The sequence below is a fragment of the Neomonachus schauinslandi genome, chromosome 6 (assembly GCF_002201575.2).
Source record: "Neomonachus schauinslandi chromosome 6, ASM220157v2, whole genome shotgun sequence".
Lineage (NCBI taxonomy): Eukaryota > Metazoa > Chordata > Mammalia > Carnivora > Phocidae > Neomonachus > Neomonachus schauinslandi.
In genome coordinates, this window is record NC_058408.1 from 139,328,714 (window position 1) to 139,342,551 (window position 13,838).

General features: G+C 30.1%; 1 protein-coding gene across 1 annotated transcript in view; it reads left to right on the top strand.

Moving 5' to 3' along the window:
• ATRNL1 (attractin like 1) overlaps window positions 1-13,838 on the top strand; it is an 814,868-nt gene that overhangs the window by 252,758 nt on the left and 548,272 nt on the right. Inside the window, exon 21 of the mRNA XM_021699729.1 lies at window positions 5,110-5,162. Coding sequence (XP_021555404.1) covers window positions 5,110-5,162 — 53 coding nt within the window. The remainder of the gene's footprint in view (window positions 1-5,109; window positions 5,163-13,838) is intronic.

Genomic DNA, 13,838 nt, shown 5'->3' on the forward strand with positions numbered 1-13,838 from the left:
AGTGTATCCCTCTAAGGTTCTTTTGGACCTTTTCCAGTTTAATATCTGTAATGTCTCTTCTTCCTCAGTGAGAACACTGGCTTCCAGTGACATTAATACATTCTTTATTTGCTCAATTCTGTAATATAAGAAATACTTTCAGAATTGCTTTGTCTATATCACTTTAATAAGCAAACCTAAAAAGATTTCAAAGTTTGATTCCTCCACCTTACTCTGCTCAGGCTTGAGGTTATATAGTCAGATACTGCGTTAAGAAGTTATTTGGAATGGTCCCTCTTCTTTTTTCTTTCTTCCCTTCCTCCCTTCCTTCCTTTTCTGTTCCTCCTCACCTCTCCCCTCCTACTCCCCTCCCTCCCTTCCTTCTTTTCGCTTCAGGATGGCTAAATAGTATTCATTTGAAATTCATTAGATTCATTTCTTTTAGTTTTTGTTTTAAGGTTTTTTTTTCCTCTTTCTCATTCTTATTGGTTTAATATGTATATATTTTGGAATATGTTGAACATTGACATTCTTTCAAAAGACAAAAGTACTTAAAAATATACTCAGAGAGATTAGTTCCCATTTCCTCCTTTCTCCTCCAGTAGGTAACTGACTTCATTGTTTTCTTGTTTATCCTTCCTGTGATTCATATCTCTATATATCTATATATATGTTTTATATACATGCATATGTTTCTTACATATATGTGTGTGTATATATACATATACACACACATATACACATACATTCATTCTTTTCCTTCTTACACAAAAGGTAACATATCAGAGATATGTATCTATATTAAGTCATAAAGATCTTCATTATCTTTTTTGTTTGGTTTTATTTACAGATGTATGATATGCCATTGTGTTTATGTACTGTAGTTTATTTAACAAATCTTGTGTGCATGGACATTTAGATCGTTTACAATATTTTGTAATTATAAATGATGCTGCAGTAAATAAACTTGTGCTCATATATTTTCATATTGCTGGTGGTTTACTTCCAAGTTCCTATAAGTGGGATTGTTGGGTTGAAGAATAAATGCTCACGTAGATTTGTTAGATACTGCTAAATTTTCCTCCATAGGGATTTTCTCATTTTGTATTCCCACCAGCTCATAATTGTATAGGAGCACTGTTTGCCCAGTCTCATAAGCAGAGCATATTGCTATAATTTTGAAATTTTGACAATCTGATGAGGGAGAAGTGGCATCTTAGTATAGATTTAGCTCATATTTCCCTGTTTAAATGTGAAGTTGAACATCTTTTCATATATTTAAGACCACTGTTATATAATTTTTTGTGAATTGTCTATGGCTTTTGCCAGTTTTTCTATGGAATTGTCCTTCCCTTATTATTAAAGAGTTCTTTATAAATTAAGGATTTTAGCCCTTTTAGCTCACATATATTGTCAGTGTTCTCACAACTTGTCCTATCTTTTGATTTTACTAATGGCATTTCTTTTTACCATGCCTTTCAGTATACCCATGTTATCATGCAATTTTTTCTTCTAATTGTTTAAAATTCTATTTTGTATGCTAGGATGTCTGATTCATTTAGAGTTTTTTGTATGTGTATGGTGTGAGGACTGGATCTGATTTTATATTTTTCCAAATGGCTATCCAGTTGTCTGAATACCATTTGTGAAAAAGACTTTACCTTGATCATTTAAAATACCACTTTTATCATATGATATGCTAGATTTTTAGTATATCATAGTTGAGCCTGTTTCTGGAATTGCTCTTCTGTACCTTTGGTCTTTCTATCAATGCACTGATACTACACTATTTTAATTGTATAGACCTTGAAGATATTTTAATATCTTTTAAGTCTAGTTCCCCTCAAAGCTCTTCCTTTTCATTGTTTTTTTTAAATTAAATTTTTAATTTTAATTTCAGTATAGTTAACATACATTGTTATATTAGTTGCACGTATACAATATAGTGATTCAACAATTCTGTACATTACTTAAGTGCTCATCATGATAAGTGCACTCTTTAATCACCATCACCTATTTCATCCATCCCCCTACATTCCTCCCCTCTGGTAACCATCAGTTTGTTCTCTGTAGTTAAAAGAGTTTATTTCTTGGTTTTTCTTTTTCCTTTGCTTGTTTGTTTTGTTTCTTAAATTCCACATCATATGATTTTTTTTTTCTGAGTTATTTCACTTAGCATTATACTTTATAGGTCTATACATGTTGTTGAAAATGGTAAGATATCATTCTTTATGGCTGAATAATATTCCATTGTGTATACATACCATATCTTCCTTATACATGCATATATCAATGACTGCTTGGGCTATTATATGTTTACTTCTGCATGTGAACATTAAGATCAACTTTTCTAACTCCTTTAAAGCTTATTGGAATTTTTATTTGGTAAAATTGAAAATTACCTTTCAAATTAACTGCCATCCTGATGATGTTGAGATGTCCCAATGAAAAATAAGGAATGTATTTGCATATATTTATGCCTACTTTTGTGTTTTGCAGGCTGAGTTTTATGCCTAACGTTTCATTATATTTCCTTTGGAACTATTTATTTCCTTAGTTATTTGCAGGCATTAATGATTTTTTAGATGATAGCTGAAATTAAATTACTAAAAATTGATGTTTAAACTCTGCTCATAATTATACATTTTGAAATACTTTTAATACATTCAAAATTGTCTCAAACTTATTAATATAAAGATCTTTAGACAACATATTCTAATTTGCTTTTTTGAGTTTGAAAATTTAGAAGAGAATATAATTTTATATTGGACACCTTCAAGAACTCTATAAAGCCTCTCAGCTTAATTCTTTTTTTTTTAAGTAAGGTTTTATTTACTTATTCATTTTAGAGAGAGTGAGAGAGTGTGTGCAAGCACTTGAGCACATGAGCAAGGGGAGGTGCGGTGGGGAGGGAGAATCTGAAGCAGACTCCGAGCTGAGCACAGAGCCCGTCATGGGGCTCCATCTCACTACCCCAAGATTATGACCTGAGCTGAAACCAAGTTAACCGCCCAGGTGCCCCTCAGCTTAGTTCTTAACAAGGTGGTATTAATTCCTTATTTCCATTAAATTTCTGGGCTTGAGTAATGAAACGTAGCAAAAATTACTTCCTAAACAAAAGCATATAATTTCATCCTCCTGAGATAATTTGTAGCTTGGAGAAAATAAAATTTTAACCATGGCCTCTTAAAAATTATATTATGTTGAAGGTAACATATTACAATAACTTCTATTCCAATATGATATTAAATAATTTGAATAAACATAATATTATCAACCAGAATAAATACTGTATAACTTCCATATGGGGATATAGGTTTGTATCCAGAGCTCTTAAAGTCAACATATAGATTAATCAAAAAGTACTTGAAATCCTTAACATTTGTCAAAGTCACTTTAGATTGCTATGGTACTTTGAAAGCCATTTATTTAGACAAATATGATATGCAGGGAATATCATGCATAACAAGGTAGGCACTATTATTTTGAATATTTTCCTATTCTAAAAGTAGTACTGAGGGGCACCTGCATGGCTCAATCAGTTAAATATCTGCCTTTAACTCAGGTCATGATCCCAGGGTCCTGAGATTGAGCCCCAGTTTGGGCTCCCTGCTCAGTGGGGAACCTGCTTCTCCCTCTCCCTCTGCTGATCTCCCTGCTTGTGCTCTCTCTCAAATAAATAAATAAACTCTTTTAAAAAAAATAAAAGTAGTATTGAGATATCCATTTGGCACAAGTCATATTTTTTGTGACAGAAAAAGGAATTATAATAGTATTGTGAATCAGTCCTTCAGTATACGTATATATTTGGTACAAAGTGATGGGATTTATGGAGGTGAGCTTAAATGAAGGAACAAAATATAGAAATAGTAGAGAACCTGAAGTGCTTAACCTAGCAATAATGAGTATGATCATTTTCTACAGCTAGAAAACTATATATCACACATTTTGAAAGTCGATTTGGGGAAGTTATAGGAAACTAACCCCCAAAGTTTCATTGTTTCACAGAGAATAAAGTTAGTGGTATAATTGACTATTATATTTCAACTTTAATTTTGCAGTTAGTGTGGAAAAAGATTTACTCTTCAACTCATGAATAAAAACACTAGCAACACATGGCTCAAAAATGCATTCAGAATGTAACTTGATTATAGCTTATTATTTTCAACTGTCTGGCCTTTTATTAATAAAAATATATATATAAAAATTATTCCTCTGTTCTGATTAATGCTATTAAAACTAAAGACATTTTGGAAGATCTTTCTGATCTTTTAAACTTTTACATATACTTTAAATATTAAGTCACTTTATGCAGTTAGCCTCGTGTATATCATTTTATAATAATTTATTTTGGAGGGTGTTCCAGTGAAAAAACATTACGTGAAATCAAGCTGTATCTCTCTTAGGCACTAATTCTCATTTTAATTGAATTCTGGAGACAGATATAAAAATGTGAACTTCAGAAATTTTGAGAACATTTATGATCTTCTCCCAGTGCTATAATTAACCATAATTTTGAAGAATTTAATTTAACTTAGAATTCATGATTTGGAATGCTCTTATGTTCTTCCATTTTTTATAATCTGCTTACATAAATTCAGAGTTTGAGCTACTGAATTTAGAGCTGGACAATTCAGAAAAAACTTTTCTTTATTACACAATTGGGGAGATCTTTTTTAAAATATAAAATCATTGTGTAGAAACTGGGGAAAAATATATTTCAAAGAATACCAGAAGTAAGAAAATGATGTAGATTTATAAATTCCCCAACTTTTCTTCCTTCACCTAGAAGTATTTCTATATCTTTATCAAGACTTTCAATTTCTTTTCATAATATTAAGGAAGAATATATATCCCCAAATTCCTAATCTTACCCCATCTGCCTTGTGACATTCCCCTTTATCATCTTGTGTGTGTTACTGCTTGTCTTCACTGTTTCTTCTCTCTACTCATGCTCAAATATTGGCTTTCTACATTAATTATTTTGAAGATTTGTTTTTAAAAATTTGATTAATGGTATAGTTTTTAAGATGTTTTAATGTAGACTTTAATTATTGTTTTGCTTGAAGAAAAAATATGAAGGTTTTGAATTTTGTTGCTCAGTAGTAAATGAGTTTTTTATTTCTACAGATGTGACTCTGAAAATCGCTATGTTGGTAATCCACTTAGAGGAACATGTTATTGTAAGTACTTTTGCTTTTTCATTTTAAATAGTTTATATTTTTAGTCTTAGGTGATTTTGCAGGTAATAAAATTCATCTTGCATGCTGATGTTGTCATTCATATGTTACCATTTCTATTTCTTAAATCTTACAATACAATTCCATATATGTTGCTAAGAAAGGCAGTCTTTTGTTGTATTTTAAAAATTATATTTGGTGCATTTTTTTCTGCTCTTGAATAGTGACATAGAAATAGATCTTATTCTGGACATGGAAACAAAAATAGGACTTGAATAATCTCAGCTGGATTTAATATGATCTTTTCATTTTGATTAAATTTTGAACGAATAGAATTTTGTGATAAATTTTTGCAGGGGGCAATTTTGGTCATCACTAAAAAGCTGTGTTGATTTTTTACTGAAAGATACTTTCACTGGGTAGTGATCATACATTAGATGTATGTTTAACCTTTTAAGAGACAATTTTCAAATGGTTATATCATTTTACATTCCCACCAGGAGTGTATGAGTTTCAGTTCTTCAAATCTCTCAGTATTTCATATGGTTAGTCTTTTTAATTTTAGCTGTCCTAATAGGTGTGTAATGGTATCTAATTCTCTTTTTATTTACATTTCTCTAATGAGAAATGATGTTAAACATTTGTTCACGTGATTATTTGCTCTCTATTTTTTTTTATTTGATGAAGTGTGTTTAAATCTGTTGTCCACTTTTAAAAATTGGATTGTTTTCATTATTGAGTTTTCAGAGTACTTTATGTATTACAGATACAAATATTTTAGGTGACATATGATTTGTAAATATTTTTTTTTTAGTTTGTGACTTACCTTTTCACTCTATTAGGAGTATTTTTTTTTGAAGAGGAGTTGTTAATTAAGATGAAGTGCAATTTATCAATCTGTTCTTTTGAGAAATCTTAGCCTAACCTAAGATCACAAAGATTTTCCTATTTTTTTAGAAGTTTTCTATTTTTATGTTTTCTATTTAAGAATGCAGTTGATTTTGAGTTAATATTTGTATATATTTCAAGAGATGGATCAATTTTTTTCTCCATATGGGTATCCAAATGTTCTAACACAGTTTGTTTAAAGATTTTCTTTTAACCAATGAATTGCTTTTACACCTTTGTTGAAAATCAGTTGCCCATTTATAAGAGTGTAAAGGCTGGGACATCTGGGTGGCTCAATCAGTTAAGTGCCTGACTCTTGGTTTAGGCTCAGGTCATGATCTCATGGTCGTGAGATTGAGCCCTATATCAGGCTCTGCGCTCAGCGTGGAGTCTGCTTGTCCCTCCCCCACCACCCTCCACTTGTTCTCTCTTTCTCAAATAAATAAAATCTTAAAAAAAAAAAAAAAGACTGTAAAGGCTATTTCTGGAATCTCTGTTGTGTTCTGTTAATTAATTTGCCTACTTTTATACCAAAATAGCACTGTTACAACCAATGTAGTTTCATAATAAGTCTTGGAATTATGTAGCATTTATTCTCCAATTTCATTCTTTTACAAACTTGTTTTGGCTTTGGGTTCCATTTCTTTTGTGTTTACTTATGAATTTTAGAACCAGCTTGTCAGTTTTTACCAAAACGCATTCTCGGATTTGGATTGAGATTGTGTTTAATTTATAGAACAATTTGGGGGGAATTGATATCTTAACCATAGTGAGTCTTCTGACCCATGAATATATATCTCTTTTTTAACTTAATTATTTTAAAATTTATTCTCAACAATATTTGGTATTTTTCACCATGTAGGTCTTTCACAGTTTTTGTCAGATTTATTCCTACATATTTTATATTTTTGATGCTGGTGTAAATAGTATCTTTTATTATTTAATTTTTGTGTCTGTATAATTTAATTATACATATATATAAATATAATTTAATTGTGTCTCTATAGTAAAACTACAATTGATTTTTATGTTGATTTTCTATCCTTCAGCTTCATTAAATTTAGTTATTAGTTGCAGTACCTTTTTTTTTTTGTAGATTCCATTATATTTTTAATGCAGACAATAATGTGTTTTGCAACTATGGAATTTGATTTTTTTTCTTTCTTCTAATGATGCCTTTTATTTCTTTTTCTTGTCTAATTGCATTGGCTACTACCTCTGGTACCATGTGAAAAGATATGATAAGCATGGAAATGTTCTACTGTTGTTGTTGATTTTAGAGGGAAAACATTCAGTCTTTCACTATTAAGTATGATGTAGGTTTTTCCTAGATGCCTTTATCAAGTTGAAGAAATTCTCTTCTAGTCCTATTAGAATGGGTGTTTGTGTATGTCATATAGTTTTTCTGTATCAATTAAGATGATCACAAGGTGTTTCTATTTTACTTTTTTAGTATAGCAATTTTAGTTTTTAAATGTAATGAATGCTACAACATATGGATATACCACTTTTTTTGTTGTTCATCAGTAGATGAACATTTGGATTCTTTCTAGCCTTTGGCTGTTATGAAAAATGCTGATATGAACATTCGTATGGTCTTTGTGCAGACATATGATTCCATTTCCTTTGGGTAGATTCCTAGAAGTAGAATTGCTGGGTCGTATGATAAACGTATGTTGAACTTTTTAAGTAACTGCCAAATGATTTTACAATATGGCTGTGCCATTTTACATTCCTACTAGAAATTTATAGATGCTTCAATAATTCCACATCCTCACCAACACTTAATATTGTCTGTCTTTTTGATTATAGCTATTCTAGAGTATGTGTAGTAGTAGCTTGTGGTCTTAATTTGTATTTTTCTTATGAATGATAATGTTGAGCTCAATTTCATGTCCTGCACATGTTTTGTTAGTTATGTAAAATACTAAATTTCCTGATACTTTTGTTGCTATTTAAATAGTATCTTTTTAAATTACATTTTCTACTTATGTTTGATATATAAAAATTAAATTCATTTAAGTACATTAATCTGATATTCATAAACCTTAATGAACTCTCTTATTAGGTCTAATTATTTATAGATATGTTTGGTTTTTAAATACAATTAATTTATATTACATACAAATAAAAACAGTTTTATTCCCTTCTATCCAGTTTTTTTGTTGGGAGTTTTTTGATTACAGATTCAGTTTTTTGCATAATCACTCTGCTCAGATTTTCTATTTCTCCTTGATTCTGTTTTGGAAGGTTATGTGTTTCTGGGAATTGATGTCTCCTAGGTTGTCCAATTTGTTTGTATATAATTTTTCTTAATATTCATAATCCTTTGTATTTCTGTGGTATTGATTATTTCTCCTCTTTAATTTCTTTTTTTATTTATGAGCCCTCTCTTTTTCTTGATGAGTCTTGCTAAAGGTTTATCAATTTTGTTTATCTTTTCAAAGAACCAGCTCCTAATTTCATTCTTTCCTGTTGTTCTTTTAGTCTTTATTTCATTTGTTTCTGCTCTAATCTTTTTATTTCCTTCCTTCTACTGGCTTTAGCTCTGTTTGTTCTTTTTCTAGCTCCTTTGGTATAAGGTTAGGTCACTTATCTGAGATTTTTCTTGCTTCTTGAGGTAGGCTTGTATTGCTATAAACTTCCCTCTTAGAACAGCTTTTGTTATATCCCAAGGTTTTGGAATATTGTGTTTTTCTTTTCATTTGTCTTCATGTATTTTTTTATTTCCTCTTTGATTTCTTGGTTGACCCACTCATTGTTTAGTAGCATTATTTGGTCTCCATGTATTTCTGTTCTTTCCAGATTTTTTCTTGTGATTAATTTCTAGTTTCATACTCTTGTGTTTGGAAAGATGCATGATATGATTTCAATCTTTTTGAGTTTATTGAGACTTGTTTTGTGGTCTAACATGATCTATTCTGGATAATATTCCATGTACATTTGAAAAGAATGTGTATTCTACTGTTGTTGGATGGAATGTTCTGAATATATCTGTTAGGTTGATCTGATCTAATGAATCATTCAAAGCCACTGTTTCCTTACTGATTTTTTGTCTGGATGATCTATCCATTGATGTAAGTTGGGTGTTACAGTCCTCTACTCTTATTGTATTATTGTTAATTTCTTCCTTTATATCTGTTAATAGTTGCTTTATATATTTAAATCCTCCCATGTTGGGTACATAGATATTTACAATTGGTATATACTCTTTTTGGATTGTTCTATGATTGTGTAGTGTCCTTCTTTGTCTCTTGTTACAGTCTTTGTTTTAAAGTCTATTTTGTTCAGTATAGGTCTGTTCTGTTCAATATAAGTATTGTTACCTCCCCACCACCAAAATTAACCCAAGGAGGTCCACAACAAGATACATAAAATGACAAAAAGATTTAAAAGCAACAGAGAAAAACAGCTACATACAAGGAAGAACCCATAAGGCTATTAGCTGATTTTTCAGCAGTGACTTTAAAGGCCAGAAGGGAGTAGTGTGATATATTCTAAATATTGAAAGGGAAAAAAGCTGCAAACAAGAATGCTCTACCTATCAGGGCTATCATTCAGAATTGAAGGAGAGATAAAGAGTTACCCAAACAAAACACAAAACCAAAAAACCAAAAAAGAGTTTCTCAAAGAAAAGCTAAAGGAGTTCATCACCAGTAAACTAGCCTTACAAAAAAGATTAAAGGAAATTTTTTGAGTGTAAAGAAGAGGCCATAATTTGGAGTAAGAAAATTATGAAAGAAAAAATTTCACAGGTAAATACAAACATATAATAAAAGTAGTAGATCAATAACTTACAATACCAGTATGTATGTTAAAGCACAGAAGCTGAAAAATCAATTATGTTCACAAAAATCAGCCAAGGAATTCATAAAATTAAAAGAAAATGTGAAGTATGACACCATATACATAAAACATGGGGAGGGGAGTAAAAATGTAGCATTTTTAGAATGGGTTCAAACTAAAGTGACCATCAATTTACTATAGACTGCTATATGCACAAGATGTTATATATGAACTTAATGATAACCACAAATCAAAAACCTATAACAGATACACAGGAAATAAAGAGAAAGGAATCCAAGTGTAACACTAAAAACACTATCAAATCACAAGGGAAGAACACAAAAACAACTGTAAAACGAGTAACACATTGGCAATAAGTACATTATCTATCAATAATTACTTTAAATAGAAATGGACTAAATGCTCCAATCAAGACATAGGGTGACTAAATGGATAAAAAAGCCAAGCCCATTTATATGTTGCCTATAAGAGACTTCAGACCTAAAGACACATGAAGATTGAATGTAAAGGGATGTAAAAACATTTACTATCAAAATGTAAGCAAAAGAATGCTGGGGTAACAATACTTACATCTTTCCAGTTTTTTTAACCCCATACTGGGATGGTTGGGATCTCTATTTAAGTACTGAGTCAAAGTGATGGTATTAGACACCACCATCAAGTAGAGAGTTTGCTGTAACTTATAGAATATTTCCTTTATCAAGTTAAAAAATTATTATCTACATCAGTCTGCTACAAAATTTCATCATGAATGACTTTTTCCTTTACCTTGTTAAGTGTGAAGTTGTATTAATAGGTTTTCTAGGGGCGCCTGGGTGGCTCAGTCCTTAAGCGTCTGCCTTTGGCTCAGGTCATGATCTTAGCATCCTGGGATCGAGCCCTGCATCGGGCTCCCTGCTTAGCGGGAAGCCTGCTTCTCCCTCTCCTACTCCCCCTGCTTGTGTTCCTCTCTCACTGTGTCTCTCTCTGTCAAATAAATAAGTAAAATCTTTAAAGAAAAAAAAACTTTAAAAAAATGGGTTTTCTAATGTTAAGTATCTTTTAATTCTAGGGTAAACCAAACCTGGGCATGGCACATTATTATTTGGGACAGTGCTAACTGTTGCTTGTTTATATTATATTTAGGATTATTTTCAGTATGAATGAATGCAAACTATACTTTTACATTTTTTCTCATGAAATGACCTTTGACTGTAATGTTTTAGTTTTTCTTTTCTATTTTCATACTGCGTAACTATGGTGATAGCTTTTAAAAATAAGTTTGAGAAGATTGAAGACCTCTTTTAAAACAGGAATAGTTAAAAAATAGTAAGTGAACTTCAAAGATTAGCTAAATACAAACAAAATTTTGGGGTCTTGTGCTTTTTTATTGGTAGTTCTCTCTCTCTCTCTCTTTGCCATATTATAACATGGCCTTTGGGTTTATTCATCCTTTCCACTGATTTTGTTTTCTAGTTCATCAGTTTTAGGATTTGTCTTTAGTAATTTCCTTCTCTTATATACTTTTAATTGTTATTGTTTCTTATTAACATTATTTTCTACATAGTTCTTAGCAGATACTGATGCTCAATGTTTAGATTATAATTGATTAGGGGTTGTAAAACTGTGATATTTTAATTCCTTATTTCTTGATTAGAAAACTTCTGTAAAAATAAATTTCCTCTCATCAGATATTTGGTTACTCATACAGTTTATATAGGAAAGGCATGATAAATGTGATATTAGTTGTTTTTATTTGCCAGTTTTCAAAGTAAAGAATTATTTGCTCAATATCTCTCAAACATGACAAGATTTCTTTTTATCATAAACTTATGGACTCATACATATTTATTATGTTTAAATTCATTTGCAATTATTAACCTTACTGATGCTCAAATTGTCTGTTTTTTATGTCTCATAAATTATCTTTATTCTCTAACTTTCCCACATTAATTTTGTTTTTCTTCTTTTAAACAATCTGGATTTTGGGGGGGGGCATATTATTGTGTGATTTTAAAAATTAGAAATTCCTCTTTGATCCTTTTTTAATCTTTAGCTTTTATTGTGTCCCAAAGGAGTAACTAGTTACAATTATGGGTGTGTCTAAGTTATATTCTACTTTTTTAAAAAAATAAGAAATATACTACTATTTAAATCTTTTATGTTTAAGACTAAGATAACTTTCCTTCTAGATCAGTGCTGTCCAATATAAATATAATGTGAACCACATACGTAATTTTAAATTTTCTACTAACTACATTAAAAAACTTAAAGGAAACAGGTAAAATTAATTTTAATAGTCTATTTTATTTTACTCAACATAGCTGAAATTTCAGTTTAATATGTAACAGGATAAAAATCATCAATGAGATATCTTTTTCTTAGTTTTTTTTTTTTAAACTAAGTCCGAAATACAATTTGTATTCTAACCTTGTAGCAATCTCAATTCATATCAGTCGCATTTCAATAGCCACAGGTGTACAGCTGCTACTGTATTGGGAGACCTCACCTCTAGGTTATATAGGACTCCCACTCTCTTAAAAATGTGAAAGGAATAGTCGTAAAGCACTAGATGGCAGCCTTGTCGTTTGTTATGAGACCTTTAAAACAATAGCATTTGAAAGAAACGGTGTTTTAAAAAAGAAAAGGTCAGTAGTTCTTGTAATAGTGTTAATGGAAACTATTCTGATTTTAAAGATTCAAGTGAAATGCAGGCGCACACTGTAGTTTAAAGCAATTGAGTGCAGTGTGGTGTTAACTTAATTGAAAGTAATATAGCAGCAGTTGTATCCTATAGACCGTCTTCGTAATTTTTTAAAGTTCAGTTTAAAACCAAAACCTTAATGTATTGGAAAGTGGTCATTCCTTAACTGGAACAAAAAATAAAGTTCCTAGCAGTGATTTGTCCTTTGGTCCTTGTAAACATTGAATTTCTCATTTTGGCAAATACGAAAAATAGTTGTCACAGTAGTATAGTTTCTTTTTTTTCTTAAATGCTTTCTTTTTAATTATAACAGTTATAACAAAGAAAATTTTAAACACAAAATGAAAGACTGGACTATTAAATGTTATATAGATAATATGTTTCAGAGTACAGAGAGTCACTACCTACAGTCATCAACTTTATGCTACATTAATTATTTAAGGACATGTAATGTCCAAACTACTAGTTATTATTGTTTTAGTATATTTCCAAGTAATCTAACATATTTTGGCTTATTTTACCTTTTATTCTTGAAAATTACTGTTTTTATTTTGAATTTCTTCTATTGCCATTTAGAGTTCAGGATACAATTTTGTGATGATAATAATACACTGTCTCCTTTAAGAGTAAGGAATTTAATTACTACTTTTATATTCAGTGCTCACTTCTACCACTCATCACATCTTACATTAGTTTATATTACTAAAAAAAAAAAAATCCATTCATCCTATTATAAACTCTTTAGTTATTATTGATATATTTAATGTTTATTAATGTTTATGTTTTGGACTGAAAGATTTTTTTATGCATATTATTTAAGGATTTGAATTTTTCTTTTGTTTGGTATATGAGATAATATTTCTAATAAATGTTATTATAGCTGTAAGTTACAGAAATCAATCTCAATTTAATTACTTAAAATGTTATGTCATACAAAGCAATGAAAGAAATTAAAATTTAAATTAACCTTGTACTTAGTGTAATTATTCTATGTTTTGTTCTAAAATGGGAATACCCATTTTAAGCTAAATATACTATATTTTGTTAGTATTTTCTATGACTTTTTAACCATTTAGTATAAATAGCTATTTGAACAGAATCTGACTGGTCCATCTGCAAATAGAGAAGTGATCCTGATGAACAAAGGAATCTAAATTCTTTTGTTTCCAAGATTGAAGACATGTTGGATTGAGGATTATCTGACAAAACATAAATTAACCATATGGTTGGCATTTTAGCTTATTCTTTGATTCATCAGTATTTTTCTTAAATTTCCTTAAGCTTATAAACCAGTATTTTTA